The following is a 20,956-nucleotide window of genomic DNA, read 5'->3' as shown; positions in this document are numbered from 1 at the left end:
CCACCCAGGCGCCCCTCTCTCTCTTTTTTAAGCAAACGAAGTTGGTTTTAGTGGATATACACAATTAATAACTGGTAGATTATTTTGAAAGTCTTGCCTTCTTAACATGAGCCTTGGCTGATTGCTACTCCCTAATGCTGATAATTATCTGAAGAAAAATAAATCCAAATGTCTAGGTTAATGAAGAATGAAACAGGATAATGCCTGGATGCTAAATTTTCCAAGAACAAAGCACACATTTGTTTTATACATACCCCTGCTAAAGTACCTAATGGAAAGGGCACAGAAATCTGTTACTTAGGAGGATTTTTCTTTTTTATTTATTCATTTCAAGAGAGACAGTGAGAACAAGCAGGGGAGGGGCAGAGAGAGAGGGAGAGAGAGAATCCCAAGCAGGCTCCACACTGTCAGCACCGAGCTCAATGCAGGGTTTGAACCCACGGAACGCAAGACCATGACCTGAGCTGAAATCAAGAGTCAGACACTCAGCCGACTGAACCATCCAGGCACCCCAGCTTAGGAGCATTGTTATGATGGAGTCCTGGGGATATTGCCACAGGACTGCCTTTGAGCCAGGGCCCTACCTACTTTGAGGACATAAAGGTGGAGCCAGCTCATCCTACAATTTGGGCCTGGGAACACTGAGAACAGCAGTGTACTAGAGTCCCAAAGCCTCGCCTTTACCACTGCCTGAATCAGCAGTAAACCAGCCTTAGTCTCCCAATCCATAAAGTGGATTAACAGCGATTCACACTACAGGGTGCTTGTGGGGATTACACAGGATAAGGAATGTGGACGAGCTCTGTCAACAGCGAAGTTCCAGACAAAAGAAAGGAGTTAGTTATCACAGCTATGAAGGGCGGTTGGGGGATCAGCTGGAGTCTAAAAAGAAAACAAACCCCAACCCAACCCCCTCTCCTACGGGCTCCAGTTGGACAACAGGGCACTTATGCTGCCTTTGGAATATGTGGATGGATTTTACCTACTCGGGGACATCAGGCAGGCCCCTGCGAAGCTTTTGAACTCAGCTGTTGTAGTGCCCCATGCAGACAAGCAGGATGATCCATCTGGGATTAGGAGTTCTGGTTTCTCTGCTCAGCTAGAATCTTGGGCAGTCTTTTAACTTCGCTGTTGCAGAGTTTCACTCATTTGTTGAATGGGGACTACATCAGCCTTACTTACCTGGAAGATCTTTATGAGAATGAAATTCCATTTTGTTTTCTTTTAGCATAAATACACGCATTGCTAATTATCAGAGCCCAGACCTGCAGCATCACTCCTGGGTGTTCGGAAGTTTTCTTATTTATAATCAGCCCCGGCTGACTGCTATTCCCTGATGCTTTATTTTTTTTCTTAATAAACCTTTTATTTTGGAATACTTTTGGATTTATGGAAAAGTTCCAAAGATAATATGGAGCGTTCTCATATGCGCTTCACCCGGTTTCTCCTAATGTTAACATCGTACATAACTATGGTCCATTGTAAAAACTAAGAGGTCCATATTGGTACGTTAATACTAGCAAACTACAATTTATTCATATTTCATCAGTTTTTCTACTAACGTCCTTTTTCTCTTCCAGGACTCAGTCCAGGACACTGCACTGAATTTAGATATCATGACTCCTTAAGTCTCTTCTGGTCTGTGTTGTTGTTTTTTTTTTTTTTAGTTTTTCCTTGTCTTTCATGCACTGGCAGTTTGAGGGCTGGTTAGGTATTGTGTAGACCGTACTTCCATCTGATTCCCTCTGACATTTTTGTAGATAAGTGGTATGGATTTTTGTAGATAAGTGAAGTGCTGTTTTCACCGCATAATATCATCAGCATATGTCATCAACACAACTTATTACTCGTGATCACCTACTGTACTTGGTTAAGGTGGGATCTGCCAGATTTCTCCACTGTAAAGTAACTGTTTTCCCTGTCAATGCTCTGTTCTCTAAAATAAAAGAAAATTTTTTCACACTGGTCAGTGTGTCTAAAATTAACAACTCAGGAAACAACAGATGTTGGCGAGGATGTGGAGAAAGGGAAGCCCTTTTGCCTTGTTGGTGGGAATGCAAACTGGTGCGGCCGCTCTGGAAAACAGTGTGGAGGTTCCTCAAAAATTAAAAATACAATTGCCCTACAATGCAGTGATAGCACTACTAGGAATTTATCCAAAGGATACAGGAGTGCTGATTTCTAGGTGCACATGTAGCCCAATGTTTATAGCAACGCTATCAACAATAACCAAATTATGGAAAGAGCCCAAATGTCCATCAACTGATGAATGGATAAAGATCACACACACACACACACACACACACACACACACACACACACTGGAATACTACCTGGCGATGAAAAAGAATGAAATCTTGCCATTTGTAACAACGCGGACGGAACTGGAGGGTATTATGCTAAATGAAATAAGTCAGTTAGAGACAGATATCATACGTTTTCACTCATATGATGTGGAATTTGAGAAACTTAGCAGAAGACCATAGGGAAGGGAAGGAAAAGTAAGTTGCAGAGAGAGAAGGAGGCAAACCGTAAAAGACTCTTAAATACAGACAACAAACTGGGGGCTGATGGGAGCGGGGGGCTGGAGGGTGGGGAAAATGGCCATGTGATGGGCATTGAGGAGGGTACTTGTTGGGATGAGCACTGGGTGTTGTACGTAAGTGATGAATTAGAGGAATCTACTCCCGAAGCCAAGACTACACTATGTACACTGTAGGTTAGCTAACTTGACAATAAATTATTAAAAATAAATAAATAAATAAATAAATAAATAAATAAATAAATAAGAAAGGAAAAGAAAAGAAAGGAAGAGAAGAAGAGAAGGGAAGATAAGAGAAAAGAAAAGAGAAAAGAAAAGAAAACCATGGAGTCCAACCCACACTCAAGGGACATGAATTAGGTTTCATTTACTGAATCTACATACATTAGTAAGAAAGACTGGTCTTTTTTAACCCCAGTTATTTATCCATTTCATCATTTATTTATATCACTATGGACTTATATTTAATTATTTTATACTTGGGGTTATAATCCAATGCTCAAACTGTTCCAGCTTTGGCCACTGGGAACTCTAAGTTGACTCATTCTAGTGTCCCCTTGACATACCCCGCAATTATGGGGTATTTTGTTTTAGTTTTCATTTTGGGCACTTTCTTACCTTCTAGCACTGAAGGATGCCTCAGGCTTATCTTATGTATGCATTGCCCCATTCTTGGAATCAGTCATTTCTTCAGGTACTTTGCTTCCTTTTATTGGAAAGTGGCACTAGAAGCGAGAACTGGACACTGAATGTCTCTGTTGTTATTAGCTACTGCTGATTTTTATCCAAATAAAATAAATGAAAATGTTTAGGGTCAGGAAGATATGGGTTTGTTACTAGCTGTGTTACTTTGGGCGAGTTACTTTTCCATGTTGGGTTTCCATTTCCCCACCTGTGTAAGGATAATGAAAATGACTTAAAGAGCAGTTGTGGGGTCAAGTGGTATAACACTGTAGGAACTTTGCTTCTGATGCTAGAGAGCTAGATTTTCCCCCCAACCATTCTGCTGAAAACAACCAAAATTCTTAGAGAAAATACAGGAATCATCCAACAATGATCTGACAAAATAATAACGGCAAAAATTATGGGAAAGAAGGAACCAAAAGAAATGAACAAGTAAGAAAATTGCATTTACCCTGAAGGCATTTGCCATTTCCAGCAATTCTGAATTTTCACTTTGACAGCCTCATGGTGGCTGGGGTGGGGTAGGGGTGATGACAGTCAAAACTGGGGCTAGTAGTAGGCAAGAAATTTAATAGGAGACCCTTGCTATAATAAGCTGGATGCCAAACAGCTATAACGCTGGGGGAGGGTGAAGCAATTACTGCTCTTACTTGAATTCTCCAAGTCTTATGGGAAACTCAAGCCTTGAGTTTGGTTTATGGTGGGTCTTAAACTGAGAGCACTTTCAGATGCTTTGTGAAGGGGAAGAAGGTGCCTTCAATTTGGCCTTCACATAAATCTCACAAATCATTTTCCAATAACAATGACCAACACATATTAAAAGATAACTACACACATAGCAGAAATAATAGACAAAAAGAACTAGACTGGTAAAGTCTTAAGATATTAGAATCATTTGCGATAAACTATGAAATAACTATGCTTCAATGCATAAAGAAATCAAGACAAAATTGAATATAACTTTAGGGTATAAGAAACTAAAAAGGGACATAGGTGATATAAAACAAAAAAACAAAAAAGATTTTTTAAAATAAAAATCCTAACAAACAGGACTGAAACTTTAGGGGATGAATTAGTCAGAACATTAGATGCACCTAAAGAAAGAAAGCATCAATAAACTTGAAGAGTTATCATGTAAAGCACCTAGATCAGTTTCAGTAATATTAATCAGCCCTTTCCCCCTTTTCACCCTTTCACCAGCCCACTCCTGTTAAGCATCTCCAATTGGCCAAGAGTCCCAGACATTTTAATAAAAAGAAACTAGTAATAATATTTCTGAAACCTTGAAATCCCTTCAAAGGGGTGTGGCAGAAGTGGGAAGGGAAGCATTGGTGCCAGCTACATTACCCTCTCCCCTCTGGGAACACTGGGAAAGCCCAGAGAAGGGGTGAGTGCTCATGGCTGGCAGCCCTGAGATCTGCAAAAGAAAGCCTGCAAATGTCCTATAGGTCTGAGCAACCCAGATCTATAGATAAAGCTTGTTCCAAAATGTCTGTCTGTTCCCTGCTTATCTCCCAAGCTGCTCACTGATTCCAGGAAATGAAAAGTGTAGAAAGCACGTTGGACCAATAGTATATGAAAGTGCTTCAATGTCGTACGTGAAAGTTGGTTTCTTTTACTCAATATTCTTTTGATGTATTATTTACCTATTTTATATCACTGAAATACCTCATCACATGGATTTAAAATCTTCCTTCATGTAGCTTTTTTTTTCTTAAATTAAAAATATTCTTTTCCTCCCCAAAGTGGGCATTTTCTTGGTAGGCAAATGCCCCAAAGTGGGCATTTTCTTGTCTCCAAAGACAGCTGCCATCAATTTTTCCTTCCTTAGATGTGCATGATGTGCACGCTGCTCCTCACAATGAGAGGGGAAGTCTCTTCTCTAGCCCAAATCTGTGCTGGCCTTGTGAGTCCCTTGGGCCAACAGAATGCGGCTGAAGGAACACTATGTTAGCAGTGGGCCTAGCCTTGAGATGACTGGCATCTCCCACTTCCTCTTTGGAAGCCAGTCATCATGTAAAACATTCAGCCCTCCTGACACTACTACGCTGTGGGGAAGGCCACACTAGGTCACACAGAAGGAGACAGTTGCCCAGCAGTCCCCAGATGTCCCTGCCACCCCAGCGGAGGTGACTGCTGTGAGTGCAGAGGCCGCCTTCATAGCCCCGGCAGGTACCTCAGGCAGCGGGAGAACCATCCAGCTGAGCCCCGTTCAGATGTGGAATCGCGACACGTAATGACTGGTTGTTCTAAGCCACTAAGTTTTAGGGTCGTTTGTTACACAGCAACAGATAACTGAAACATCCTTACATATGCTTTTCTTCAGAATTCTTGGTCTCCTGAAAGGGAAAAAGATTCTTCAAGGTTCTTCGGTGTCCACTGCAATCTGGCTCCTCTCCAGGCTTTCACATGAGACATCAGCCAAACTGGTCTGCTCACCGTTTCTCAACATGTCTGCCCTAAGTACTCCTGCTTCTGTGATTTTACTCACTTCAACCAACCCTGTCTGAAGGCTCAAAACTGCACGGCCCCCTCCTCAGTCGAACCACCAGTTTGTTGGAATTTTCCACTCTTGAAAGTCTAGCAACAAGAATGACATTTGCTCCTAAGTCCTTAAGTGATCTCTGTCCTCTGAACTCTGAACTTATTCATTGGGAAGCCTCTGCTCCCTTGTGTCATTATTTGTGGCTAAAAAAATTTTTTTTAAAATTTTTTATTTTATTTTAGAGAGAGAATATGAGCTGGGGAGAGGGGCAGAGGGAGAGAGAGAGAAAGAAGCCCAAGAGGTCTCGATCCTCAGCACTGAGCCCAGTGCGGGGCTTGATCTCATGATCCCGGGATCATGACCTGAGCCAAAATCAAGAGAGGGATCCTCAACCAAATGAGCCACACAGGTGCCCCGTTATTTGTGGTTTAAAGTCAGCTTTGTGTCCTCAAATGTGATGAGCTCCTTTGAAGGCAAAGTCTGAGCATATACACCTGCTTATGTTATAGCATCTAATGGGGGACCCGGAAGAGAAGCTGTCAGAAAATGTGTTTTATACACGATTATGTTGTTTTATATTCTTTTCCTTTAGAGCAGCATCCTGGTGGTGGTTCACCGGCTCTGTCTTCATTTTCAGGTACTCTTAGCCATCACATTGAATTTCCATTACCATCACTGACATAAAAATACCACAGGTCTTCTTTCTGAATATGAAGAATGAGTTAATAGGTTTTGCTAAGAAGCAGAAAAATGAAAATCACTTAATACATTTTTGGTTTTTGCCAAGACAAGGAAAATGCTTTTGATTCCCTCTTCTGCTTCTCATGTCAGACAGTTCATGCACAGTGAATCATTTCCTTGTCACTTAAACTCTGAAGTGTAATATGATCATGGTAGGCAATTCAAACATGTATGTGAAGTCCCAGGGGCATAAAAATCCCTGAGTGGGAACTGATAAAAGATTGACAGGACTGTTTTCTAAGAAAGCAAAGAGCTCACGGCTGAAGTGCAAAGGGTTTCTTCTGCACATCGGGGACCCTTACCTGACTCCTAATCCTCGTGCTGGCCGTGGGAGTCAAATATTTATGTTCTAGATACCAGGCTCGCTCCTGAAACACCAGCTTGGTTCCATATAACAGACAAAACTAAGGCATGGGGGAAGAGGAGAGAAATGAACAAATGGTAATATATTAGAAAATGGAGACTCTAAGGAGGAGAAAGAGAAATAGCGTAAGGTCACATTTCATTAAATACTAAGAGCTAATACTTCCTCAATGTAAAATGGTCACATTTTTGAGGTGTAGTATATGTTTTACTAAAAAAAAACCCCATTCTGTATAAAATGTAAAGCGTATATAAAAGCAGAAAGAATCGCATGGTAAGCCGCCATGTGGCCACGCCCCCCAATTCAACAAATATGAATTCATGGCCAAACTTGTTTCGTCTGTAACCTCACCCAGTCGGCTCTCATCCCAGGTTATTTAGAAGCAAAGTCCACATGTAATATATTTTAAAACATGAATGCAGTATTTTTGTTTGCTTTCCTTTTCAATTCATGAAAAAAATATTCTAAGTGTACATTCTGAATGTTATCTTAACAGTTTTCATTGAGCCTAGTTTCATTAAACTCTCATAAAAATGGCATGCCTCATTTACATTTGTTTCAATGCGTTTTTCCTATTACACTTCTGAAACCTACACACAGAACTTCATGACATCAGTGGCGTCGAGCGATAATAAATGCATGTTCCTGTGTCCAGAAGCAACTTTTTTTTTTTAACGTTTATTTTTGAGACAGAGCAGGGGGTCAGAGAGAGAGAGAGGGAGACACAGAATCTGAAACAGGCTCCAGGCTCTGAGCTGTCAGCACAGAGCCCGACGCGGGGCTCGAACTCACAGACCACGAGATCATGACCTGAGCCAAAGTCGGACGCTTAACCGACTGAGCCACCCAGGTGCCCCAAGAAACAACTTTTTAATTAACTATTCATTTGGCAGTTAATATTCAATTATTTTAAAATTACACAAAAGCGGAGGGAATAGTATAAATACCACTTCCACGTCTCCATCACCCAGCTTCAATAGCTATCAACTAACTCATGGACAGTCTTCTTTTATCCATTCCCCGCCCCCCCCCCCCCCCCCGCCCCTTTCTGTATTACTGTGAGGCAAAGTTCGGTCACACCATCTCATCCATAAGCTTTTCACTGTGTATCTCTAAAAGATAATGATGACTCTTGGGGCACCTGGATGGCTCAGTTGGTTGAGCGTCCGACTTCAGCTCAGGTCATGATCTCACGGTTTGTGGGTTCGAGCCCCACATCGGGCTCTGTGCTGACAGCTCAGAGTCTGGAGCCTGCTTTGGATTCTGTGTCTCCCTCTCTCTCTGCTCCTCCCCTGCTCACATGCTGTCTCTCTGTCTCAAGAATAAAGATTAAAAAAAAAATTTTTTTTAAGATAATGACTCTTTAGAAGTAAGATTATATCAAAGTCCATCCAAGCAACAACAACAAAACTCTTATTCATAGTCAAATGGAAATGACCTTCACATACCAGAAGACAATGTTTTCTATTGATCATTAGGCTCAGATATTATACAGTTTGAAGTCATGTAGACTTCCTTCTTTTCCTGAGGTTCTGGGACATCCTTGAAATATCATCATTATGGAGAGCCTCCACTATTCAATCTTCCTAGAAAGGGTCACAGTATGGCTTAATGACTTGTCTGTGCAAGATATTTAAGATTAATTATGGCTCTTTTATGACTTTGCCAATGTTCTGCTTGGCTAGTGTAAGCTACCTTTGGCTCTTTTATAGAATAGCAGTAAAGATGTTAGCTGACCCTTCAGACATAGTAGAAGCAACTGAAAATCCTGTCATACATCCTGATAGCATGAATTCTTACAAAAATGATAAATTGTATAGCTTCTGTGGCTAGACTGAACCACAAATCTCTAGGTGAATTCCACATCCACTGTAGAAATACTTTTGTGGATTCCTAGGTACAGAAACTTAATTCTCATTACTCCTGGGTCTACAAACATCTACGGTCAGTGATAAGAAATCCTGAGCCACAGAAATATAAGGTTTTTTTTGAAATAACCTATTTGATCTTCTCACTCAATCCAGAATCCTGTGTCAGCCAAGGCATGACAAGAAACAGATGACATTTTCCTATTAGGGTGATTCAAGAAGAGGTTAATAAATGTTTTTCATAAGGGTGTGGGCAAGTTGTAGGAGAGCCACAAAGGATAGTGCAGTACCCCAGAGCTGGTATCTCTGGGACTGTCACCAGCTCTAGGTTTCAAGGGAGGAGGGCAGGGAGGGGCTCCTGGATCCTGGAAGAGACAGCTCTATAGACAGAAGCATCTTAAGAGGAGTTGTGACCGTTGGCCTAGGAACCCAGAAATCCCAAGGTGACCCCGCAGGGAGGCGCGCAGAGGGCAGGAATATCCCAACCTCCTTCTCCTCCCCTCTCCAATCTCTAACTGAGGCTTCTTGTTTGCAGAAGCTAACTGGCTGCAGAGGTCAAGGATTCCACTGATCCAAGTTATGTAGGTCAGCTTCCTGGGCTTAGAGCCAGGTGGAGAAGGGTGGAGTGTAGAGCTGGAGAGCAAAATAGAGGGTATCTGGCACAAATCCCATCTCTAACACCCCCGAGAGATGGTGGTCCAGCCTCTAGTCTAGTCCTGTCCGACTCCGGCCCAAGCCCACTTGGTCCCACAGAGCTCCCAACAAGCCCCTGACTGCTGACATCGTGGCCAAGCTTCGTTCCAGACCGCTGGCTTCAACCAGTCTCACACTGTGCTTCCCGACTAGGTCTGCTCCTCTCCCCTGTTGACTCCTGAGTTGTCCTTCTGTGGCTCCTGTGTATCTGATGCTCAGGGACACTTTTCTGCCTTTGAACTTTTGCTTTTCTCCTTGAACACAGTTCAGACTCTCCTCAAACAACCCTCTTTGCCTATCCTGGCAAACACGTGTCTTGGTCCTCAGTGGCTATCAGAACACCATATTGAGGTCCAGATACCTTCAGGCCAGCCTTGGACCCTCACACAGAACCTGAATGTCTTTCCTTTTGTGTTCCAGAGACAGGAGCTCAGTGCTTTAGAGGCATCCGGCTCTCGAAGGAGTCTCTCTGTTGGAAGAGCCATTGTATACCAATCCACTTCTCCCCGTGGAACATGAATTTATGGGTTGCTGGCTCCATAGGAACGTGATCTGGTCCTGCCCATCTCTGCCAGCCTAAGGTCTGGTGAAGGAGCTAACGCGCTGTAAGAGACTGGCTGAAACACAATTTCCTATGACTCATAGCTATTAACCCTGTAACTTCTGCCTAAGGAACAAAACAGGAGTCTGTGAAAGCATCCAGATAATAACTCTTAACAGATTTAAAGATCAGTTCCACATCTCGCCTTAGTCTTTCTTTCTTCAAGATGATCAAACTTCACAGATCGTTAATTCCCTCTCACCACATGGCTTCCAGCCCTCCTACCACCTTGGACCTGGGGGCCTCTTCTAGGTGCTAATTCTCACCCTCAAGGCGTCTCACAAAAAACTGAGCAGACTACCCAAATGTTCTTTCATGACTGTAGTGTTAGCAACACCATCGCTATCCCGGATTAGGGTTCTATACTCTTATATGCAAGTTAAGGCAGAATTTGCTTTTACGACAGCCACGTAATATTTTTTGAATAAATAAAAGAATATCATACGTATTTGGTTTAACATCAAATGTTTGTTCACTTGACAAACTCCAACTAAGCCATTTCCCCCAGGAACTGTTTCCAACCAACACGCACATACATACAAACGTCCCTAAAGAGATGATTTAAAATTTGTTCTTTTTAAAAAACAAAATTCTTTGATTCCTTATTCTTTGAAAGTATCATCTTGTTGAGATGACCTGTCTCAAGTCCCCCAAATCTCTATGGATCTTGACTCAATCACCTGACATGTTTGTGTCATATTTACAAATCTGTCAAGTCCCATCTGTGTCTTTATACAATAGAGCCCACCTAATAGGTCTAAGTCTTCTGATTCAAGTATCTGAAAATCTGTTTAATGACATGTCATTTAACCCATATTTCTCTGGCTTGCCCACAGGATATCCTGAGAGTCTGGCAAAGCATTGGCCAAAGTCAAGATATACCAATTTCTCCAGATTTTTCTCTTCTAGTAACCTGGTTAAGAAAGGAAGTAAGATTCATTTAGCAAGGCTTAGCCACAGTGAACACAGATAGGCTCCTGGTGACTGTCTGTTTTCTAATTGCTCATAAGCTATCCTGAATAGTCTTTTCTAGAATTTTAACTTTGATTTATATCAATCTTAAATTCTATAGTTTCCAAAATCTACTTTTTCCCCATTAAAAAAAAAGTACACATTTGTTCATTTATAATTTTCTGACATCTCTTTTGTTCTTGGTTTCAGATCTCTCAAAACTACAAGTACTTCCCAATTCAGACAGAAGATGGGAATATTATAGGAGATGAAGGGCTTAGCTTTCTTGTCATCATCTCTTAGCACCACAGCTCTCTTCTCCAAACGAGAAGCCTGTTTCTTCAAATTCTAAATGTGGCTAAAAATGGCCTTTGAAATTTTCGTTAGATTACTTGTTAAGCCTCATGTTCTGCTGGGACTCAGTCACCCTGACATTTATTAAATGCTATCCTTTTGTATTTATCCTTGGACAAGCATTTCCCTCCCATTACCTCTCTCCTCATTGCTTGTATGTAGCTTAGACCTATGCCCATCAAGGGGCACACCCATACTCTTATGTCTGGTTTCTTAAAATGTGTCCCAAATCACAGCTTTTTTTTCTGTATCTATTACATTGTCAGAATAATATTCTGCTGCTGACCCCAATAAAAACCCTGGACACCAAAGCTTTGGTATCCTTGTTGGCAACACTTTGCACGTACTGTCACACTGTCACATGGTTACATTGTTGGGAGAATTAAGTGCTGTCTGTAGGACTCCACAAAAAGAAAACACCCGGAGTCTTACTGGCTTTTTCTGGACCGCACTCCCTACCTTTTCCCTTTGCTGATTTTAATCTATATCCTTTTGCAATGTGTATAAAGATTTTACATAAATAAAAAGGTCCTGTGAGTCCTTTTAGCAAATCATCAAACCTGAGGGTGGTCTTGGGGACCCCTAACACAGGCTCCATTTACCCATGAAGAGACAGAGCCTCAAGAAAGTTGAATTATAGAGCCAGGGTTGGAACTAAGTTTTTCAGGGTTCAAAGATATTTTTCTATCTACCATAGGACGTCTAATTTTCAGAATTAAAAAAAAAAACCCAAAGCAGACAACTCTTTCTAAAAATAGAGGCTATAGAGTCTATTCTGGGTAAGATGAAGTAAAAGACTTCCCCAGTCCCTCTCACTGAATGTAGCCATAACTCTTGGACAGAGTGAATGGAAAAGCTATTTGAGTAATCTGAAAAATAAACAGTAGCAGGAAGATTGGGGCAAAGGACCAGAATTCAAAGTACCACTAAACTGGTGGTGACTTTCACTTTTTAAAAATGTTTATTTATTTTTGAGAGGGGTGGAGAGTGGAGGGGCAGAGAGAGAGAGGGACAGAGGATCTCAAGCGGGCTCTGTGCTGACAGTCTGACAGCGGTGAGCCCAATGCAGAGCTTGAACCCATGAGCCACAAGATCATGACCTGAGCCAAAGTTGGAACCACCTACCAAGCGAGCCACCCAGGTGCCCCAACTTTCATTGTTTCCCCTAGTCCTCAAGCTGCTTGTCCCTGCATCTGCATATGCAGCAGATGGGGACATCTAAACCCCAGATTTCTTGCTGGAGGATGAAAAAAAGGTAGCTCCAGGGAACCAGAAAGTACCAAGGAGGTCATGGAGAAAAAAGGCTTGGAAAAGTAACCTCATAAAGTTGCTTATAAGCTGGGCTCAGAATCCAGGGTGCATATATGAATCTAATGCTAATTATCTTACCTAATGCTTTGAGAACTGAACTAGTACATAGATGAGAATGCAGGTGCCATACTGGTCACTGACTGGTGCATATGTGGGACAGACCAGAAGAGTACTACAGAGGAGTTTAAAGGAGTTTAGGAGACTAAGCTGACATTGGAACCACAGTGAACCACAGTGAAAAACCAGGTGCACCACCTGCTAACACAAAAAATATTAAGATTCTCCATTGAGAATGGTAAATTATACACAACATCTAGATAAGAAATAACAGCAATTCTACACAGTATTTCCCAGAAAATAGAAGAGGAGAGAAACTTCCCAACTCATTTTATGAGGCCAGCATTACTGTGATATCAAAACTAAGCAAAGACATAACAGGAAAGAAAAACTCTAGACAAATATTTCTCATGAACATAGATCTAAAAATCCCCTATGGAATATTAATAAATTGAACCCAGCAATACATAAAAAGAATAATGTACCATGACCAAATGGGCTTTATCCTGGGAATGCAAGGCTGGTTCAATACTCAAAAATGAATTGTTATGTCAATGATTTTTTTGAATTTGACACCAAAAGCAGAGGAAACAAAAGCAAAAATAAACAAATGGGACTACATCAAACTAAAGAGCTTCTGTGCAGCAAAGGAAACCATCAACAAAATTAAAAGGCTACCTATCAATGGGAGAAAGCATTTGTAAATCATATATCTGGTAAGGGGTTTAGATCCAGAATTATAAAGAGCTCGTACAGTTCAATAGCAAAACGAACAAATGAACAAAAACAAACCAAAAAACCCCAAACCAAACAATCTATTAAAAAATGGGCAGAAGACATGAACAGACATTTCTCCAAAGAAGATGTACAAATGGCCAACAGGCACATGAAAAGATGTTCAACATCACTAATCATTAGGGAAATACAAATCAAAACTAGAATGAGATTTTACCTTATACCTAATGGCTATTATCAAAGAGACAAGAGATAACAAATGCTGGTGAGAACATGGAGAAAAGAAAACCTTTGTGCATTGCTGTTGTTGGGAAGGTAAGTTGGTGCATCTACTGTGGAAAACGGTATGGATATTCCTCAAAAAATTAAAAACAGAATTACCATATGATTCATCAATTCTGGGTATTTATTAAAAAACCTGAAAACACTAACTGGAAAAGATAGGTGCACCCCCATGTTAACTGCAGTGTTATTCACAACAGCTAAGAAATGAAAACTACCTAAATGTCCACCAACTGATGGATGCATAAAGAAAATGTGGTATATATAGTTGACCCTTTGTTGACAGTTGACAATGCAGGGAGGTGGGGGGTGGACTTCCTGTGGAGTCAAAAATTCACATATAACTGTTGATTCCCCCAAAACTTAACTACTAATAGTCTACGGTTAATGAGAGTCTTACTAATAACATCAACAGTCAATTAACACATATTTTGTATGTTATATGGATTATATACTGTATCACAATAAAATAAGCTAGAGAAAAGAAAATGCTATTAAGAAAATCACAAGCAAGAGAAAATATGTTGGTACTGTACTGTAAAACAAAAATCTGGGTATAAGTGGATCCACAGAGTTCAAATCCATGTTGTTCAAGGGTCAACTAGATAAACAATGCAATATTTTCAGCCTTAAAAAAAAAGAAGGAAATCTTGTCATATGCAACAGCAAATGGATAGACCTTGAGGGCATTATGCTAAATGTAGTAAGTCATACAGATAAAGGCAAATACTATATAATCCTATATATATATATAATATATATAATATAATATATATAATATAATATAATATAATATAATATAATATAATATATCCCATATATATATAACCCAAATATATATAATTCCATATATATATATATATATATATATATATATATATATATATATGGAATCTAAAAAAACAAAAACAAAAACAAAAAACAAACCAAGCTCATAGACACAGAGAACAGATTGGTGGTTGCTAGAGGTGGGGGATAGGGAGTGGGCAAAATGGAACACGGTCAAAAGGTACAAACTTCCAGGTATAAAAGAAATAAGTCATGGGGATATAATGTATAGGTCAACAATGACAGTTAATAATACTGTAGAGTATATTTGAAAGATGTTAAGGGAATAGATCTTAAAATTTCTCATCAAAGGAAAAAAATTCTATCACAATGTATTTGATCACTTAATGTGATCATTTTGCAATTTATACAAATATTGAATCATTATGTTGTACACCTGAAACTAACGTAGTGTTGTATGTCCATTATACCTCAATAAAGAATTACATTAAAAGTAAAGGGACAGAGGGGCGCCTGAGTGGCTCAGTCGGTTAAGCGTCCAACTTCAGCTCAGGTCACGATCTCATGGTCCGTGAGTTCGAGCCCTGCGTCGGGCTCTGGGCTGATGGCTCAGAGCCTGGAGCCTACTTCCGATTCTGTGTCTCCCTCTCTCTCTGCCCCTCCCCCGTTCATGCTCTGTCTCTCTCTGTCTCAAAAATAAATAAACGTTAAAAAAAAAGGTAAAAAAAAAAGTAAAGGGACAGAGACACCTGGGTGGCTCAGTCGGTTAAGCATCTGACTGTTGATTTGTTTCAGGTCTTGATCTCATGGTTCATAGGATCAAGCCTTGTGTCAGGCTCCATCCACACTGACAGTGAGGAGCCTGCTTGGGATTCTCTTTCTACCTCTTTCTCTGCCCCTCCACTGCTTGTGCACATGCTCTCTCTCTCTCTTCCTCAAAGTAATAAACTTAAAAATATTTTTTTTTAAAAAGTAAAGGGACAAATGACTAAATATATGATAGAAAAATGAGAAAAAGACATGAATGGAAAATTCACAAAAAATAAAATGCTGTCCTTAAATATATAAAAAGTATTCAAGTAACTCATAATTAGAGAAATAACAAAACAATGCTGAGATACTATCACTTATCTGATTTGCAAAAATTATATATATAGATATATAAATATTAAGTTCTCTCAGTGATGAAATGGGAAAACACAAGCTCTCATATATTGCTAATGCAAATGCAAATTGGTAGAACTCATTTGTAGGAATATTTGGTAAAACATAACAAAACTACATATGAAACTCACCATTAAACCCAGAAATTCCTAGAAATATACATTAAAGGTATACCTTCAATAAAAAGAATATATATATACATATATGTATAAGGTTACTTGTTGTAATTGTAGCATTATTTCTAATTGCAAAATATTGGAAACAATTAATATACATACATACATATATATACATATATATATATATGTGTATATATATATATATATATATATATACACACACATGATTGGATATAAAACATGGCACATCCTAACAATGGAGTACCACGCAACTGGAAAACAAAGAATAAAGAAGATCTGTATGAACCAATATGGAGTGATTTGCAGGACACATGAAAAAAGCAAATTTACAAAAGAAACTATAGTATACTATCTTTCATATAATAAATGAAGACATAGAAGAAATAAATGAAGACATAGAAGAAAAAATGAATCTCTGTAATTCTTTTAGGAAAGTAGGAATAGAAGTGAACCCTCTTAATTTGATTAGGGACAGCTACACCACACACACACACACACACACACACACACACACACGCCAAAAAACAAAATAACAACAACAACAACAAAACCCTTATAGCTAATATCCTACTTAATGGCAGAAAACTAAACTCTTTTTGCCTAATATCCATAACAAGGCACAGATATCTGTTTTCATCACTCTTATTCACTGACACACTAGAAGTTCTAGTCCATGCAATAAGGCAAAAGAAAAACAAAAAAACGAGCAAACAAAAAGGCATACAAATCAGAAAAGAAAAAACACAATTTGGAAAGGAAAAAATAAAACTGTCTCTGTTCACTTGCAAACACAGAAAACCTATAAGAAATCTACAAAAAAATAAAATCCAAAATCTCTAGAATTAATAGCGAACTTGCAAGATCACAGGATACAAGGTTAATACAAAAATTACCAATTGTACTTCTACATATTAGAGTTATATTAAATCTAGGGATTAATGTAAATGATCATGTACATGAACTGGAAACTGAAATTTAAAACAATATACACTTTACAATAGCTCTCCCTAAAATGAAATATTCAGGCATAAATCTACAAAAACATGTACATTATCTTTATGTTGAAAACTAAAAATGCTGATGGAAGAAACCAAGGAAGAACTAATAAAATAGATTAGAGGAGTCAAATAGGGGACATGTGGGTGGTTCAGTAGGTTAAGCCTAATTCTTGGTTTCAGCTCAGGTCATGAGCTCATGGTTCCTGAGTTCAAGTGCCATAACAGGCTTGGCATTGACAGTGAGGAACCTGCTTGGGATTCTTTCTCTCCCTCTCTCTCTCTGCCCCTCCCTGCTCATGCTCTTTCTCTCTCTCTCTCAAAAAAATAAATGAAAAACTTAAAAAAATATGTTATAGAAAAAGAAGAGTCAAATAGCACATTTGTCAAAACTCCCCAAATTAATCCCTAGATTTAATGTAACTCTAATAAAATCACAGGGTTTTTTTTGTAGATATAGACATACTAATTCTAAAATTTACACGAAAGGGCAAAGAAACTAGAATGACTAAAACAATTTGAAAAAGAAGAATAAAGTTGGAGGAATCACCCTATTTGACTTTAAGATTTATTCTGAAGTCACAGTATTCAAGGTGGCACGGTATCATCAAGGGATAGACACCTAGATCAACGGAACAAAACAGAGAACTCAGAAACAGACCCATGCAAATGTGCCTCAGTGATTTTTGACAAAGATGCAAAAGGAATTTAATGGAAGAAAAATAGTCTTTCAACACGTAGTGCTGAAACAGTGGGATATCAATGGTCAAAAGATAAATGAACCTGGCCTAAGCCTCACACGTATTCACAAATTAGTTTAAAGTGAATCATAGCTCTAAATGTAAAACATAAAAATCTAAAACTTCTAGAGAAAAAAATACAGGGGAAAACTTCATGGCCTGGGATTAAACATTTTTAGATCTTAGATATGACAACAACAGCACAATCCATAAAAGAGTATTTGACAAATTGGATTTCACCAAAACCAAAAACTTTTCCTGTACAAAGGGCACTGTTAAGACAATGAAAATGCATGCTACAGGCTGGGAGAAAATATTTGCAAATCACACATCCAAGAAAGAATTTGTATCCATAATTTATAAAAAACTCTCAAAACTCAGCAGTAGGAAAACAAATTATCCAGTTTAAAAATGGGCAAAGGATTTGAACAGACGTTACTAAAGAGGATATACAGATGGCAAAAAAAAGCGTGAGAAAAAAATTTTAATATCATTAGCTATTAGAGAGATGGAAATTAAAACCATCATGAGTTACTCCTATGTCCCTATTGAATGGCAAAAATAAAAAATACTGACAATATCACATGTTGAAGATACTGAGCAACCAACTCTCTCATACGTTAGGGATGCAAAGTTTCTTATACAGTTAAACAGACAGTTAGTTACCACATGACCCAATAAATGGACTTCTAGGTATTAACCCCAGAGCCGTGGTTCTCAACTGTGGATGAGTTTTGTCCCCCAAAAGACATTTGGCAATGTGTGCAGACATTCTGGTTGGCATAACTTGGGGATTTCTACTGGCATATAGTAAGTAGAGGCCAGAGATATGGCTAAACATCCTACAATGCACAGGGCAGTCCCCTCCAACAAAGAAGTATCTGGCCCAAAATGTCAATAGTGCCCAAACTGAGAAACTGCCCCAGAGAAAAGAAACTTATGTTTACATAATATAGTAACTTGTACATGAGCATTTATAGGATCCCTACTCAATCATCAAAACTGGAAACATCCCAAATGTCCTTCACTGGGTATAGGGATAGGCTATGGTACATTCTTACGATTGAAAACTATTCACAATGAGGGGTGCCTGGGTGGCTCAGTCGGTTAAGTGTCCAACTTCAGCTCAGGTCATGATCTCGTGGTCCGTGAGTTTGAGCCCTGCGTCGAGCTCTGTGCTGACAGCTCAGAGCCTGGAGCCTGTTTCAGATTCTGTGTCTCCCTCTCTCTCTGACCCTACCCCGTTCATGCTCTGTCTCTCTCTGTCTCAAAAATAAACGTTAAAAAAATAAAAAAAAAAAAAAAGAAAACTATTCACAATGAAAAATAACTGTTGATGTCTGCAACAACTTGGCTGAATCTCAAAGAAGACATGCTGAGTGAAGGAAGTCAATATCAAAAGATTACATATTGTATGATTCCATTGATATAACATTCTCAAAAGACAAAAGTACAGTGATGGACAACAGCTCACTGGTTGCTAAGGATTATCAGAAGAAAGAACGATTATAAAGCCATTCTGTAAGGGATGTTAGGATGGTTGAATTGTTCTGTATCCTGATTGTGGCAGGATGTATGTGTTAAATTCTATACATGTGTTAAAATTCATAGAACTATACATCTTTAAACAAGTTCATTTTGCTGTACTGAAATATACCACCTTCCTATATCCAGGCTCTTTTTTGTTCACTATGGCAAACTCCAAGCTGAAATGCCTGTATTTTATAAGGGTTCCCTGTACTGAGACCTTGTCCAAGGACCCCGCCTTGATTTCCTCCACTGAAAGTCACCTCTAGGGGCGCCTGGGTGGCTCAGTCGGTTAAGCGTCCGACTTCGGCTCAGGTCACGATCTCGCGGTCTGCGAGTTCGAGCCCCGCGTCGGGCTCTGGGCTGATGGCTCAGAGCCTGGAGCCTGCTTCCGATTCTGTGTCTCCCTCTCTCTCTGCCCCTCCCCTGTTCATGCTCTGTCTCTCTCTGTCTCAAAAATAAATAAACGTTAAAAAAAAAATTTAAAAAAAAAAAAAAGAAAGTCACCTCTTCCCTTCTTGGGTTCCAGGAGAGGTGTGTTTTCCCCTCTGTTACACATCCTGCTGGTGCGATTATTTGCCCATGTGACTTCTCCCTAACCACAAGGTGATCAGGAAGGCAGGAGCTGTGGTTCATGCATCTTGGAATTTCCACAGCACCTAGCGTAGCATCAGGGCTCAGTATGCATTTGTGAACTGAAATGCATTTCTTAACTGAAAAGTTAAGAGAGCCTTGGTTCCCAGGAGCGTAAACCCACTGGGACCAAGAGCAGAAAGAAGGGAGGTTGCCTGCAATTTATGACAAGTAGGCAGCCTATATCCATGGCCTGAGCTGCATAATAAGCAAGACGATGAAGCAAAAGGACTAAGTTGGACCTCTAGTGTCAGAGAAGATAAACAAAGCTTATTAATTCATGGTAATACCAGCATGGTATCAGGACAGTTTTCCCCAGCAACAACCCAGTTCTCTCACTGTGATGAAGTGCTCTCCCTTCTGCCTCAGACTTTAGCCACTTGGGATCTGCATTATTGCCTTGTAAAATTGATGGGCAGTGGCACCATCTCTTAGTTTAAGGAATTTCTGCCGCATTAGCAAAAAAGCATTGGCTTTGCAATTTCTAAGGGCATTCCCTGCCATAGGAAAGTGATTAAAAATTGGACCAGTCTGGAACGATGCTCATCTTTAGTCCTTGTAATGCACCTGCCCAGTCTCCTCCAAGCCATCAGTTCCAGGTGTAAGCTATCAGCTTCACAAGAGAGGAAGTTTTATTTATATTTAACTGGAAAAGCAGGGAGAGGCAACTTTAGTGTCTTTTTCTTTGATCACTCAAGGAAGTTGTTCAAGATCAGATTATCTTTTCCTTCCAAACTGCCTGGAGATGTTAATTAAAATTTTTTTATTCTTAAATCCAATCTGCTCAATATTCCTCATGTCTTAAATGCTTCTCTTCTCAAGAAAGGTGGCAGGCACCGTGGCACATGGATCATTCTGGTAGCTCAGAGCTCTCTGGGAGAAGATCGTTGAGGACGAAGGTGATCTTTTCTTTCTGAGTCTTTGGACACAGAGGAGCCCAGAATGGCCTGCTCTTCACCACCACGTTCTGTGGCAGGGGAACATGTTTCTCTTCATGGGGGATGAGTCTCACAGCAAAGTGATGGTGGGACATGGGCTGGTGTCATGGCGGATCAAATACAGCAGGTGTGATAGAAGGGAGAGATGAGCCACAGACAGCCAGACCCAAGGCACCTCCTACTTTATGCCTCTTTAGAAAACTCTAGACGTAGCTATATCCTGGCCTCCTCAGCACTGGGAAATGAAGAAGCACAGAAAATTCACCTGTAGGAAATAAAACTCAACAAGCCAAGAAGGAGACAGAGGGAAAGCCCTGGAGAAGGTAAACTTGAGACATCTTTTCACCAGTATGCTGAATACC

The 20,956-nt window shown here is 39.8% G+C and overlaps 1 protein-coding gene across 1 annotated transcript in view; it reads right to left on the bottom strand.

The window, feature by feature from the left end:
• Positions 1-20,956, bottom strand: part of ACOXL (acyl-CoA oxidase like) — a 338,638-nt gene that overhangs the window by 21,906 nt on the left and 295,776 nt on the right. The window contains 1 exon segment of the mRNA XM_078444739.2: positions 6,755-6,856. Coding sequence (XP_078300865.2) covers positions 6,755-6,856 — 102 coding nt within the window.

This window comes from Panthera onca, chromosome A3 (genome assembly GCF_046562875.1).
Source record: "Panthera onca isolate mPanOnc1 chromosome A3, mPanOnc1 haplotype 2, whole genome shotgun sequence".
Taxonomy (NCBI): domain Eukaryota; kingdom Metazoa; phylum Chordata; class Mammalia; order Carnivora; family Felidae; genus Panthera; species Panthera onca.
Note: the sequence above shows the minus strand (reverse complement) of the source record. Positions and strands in the feature narration are given on the sequence as shown.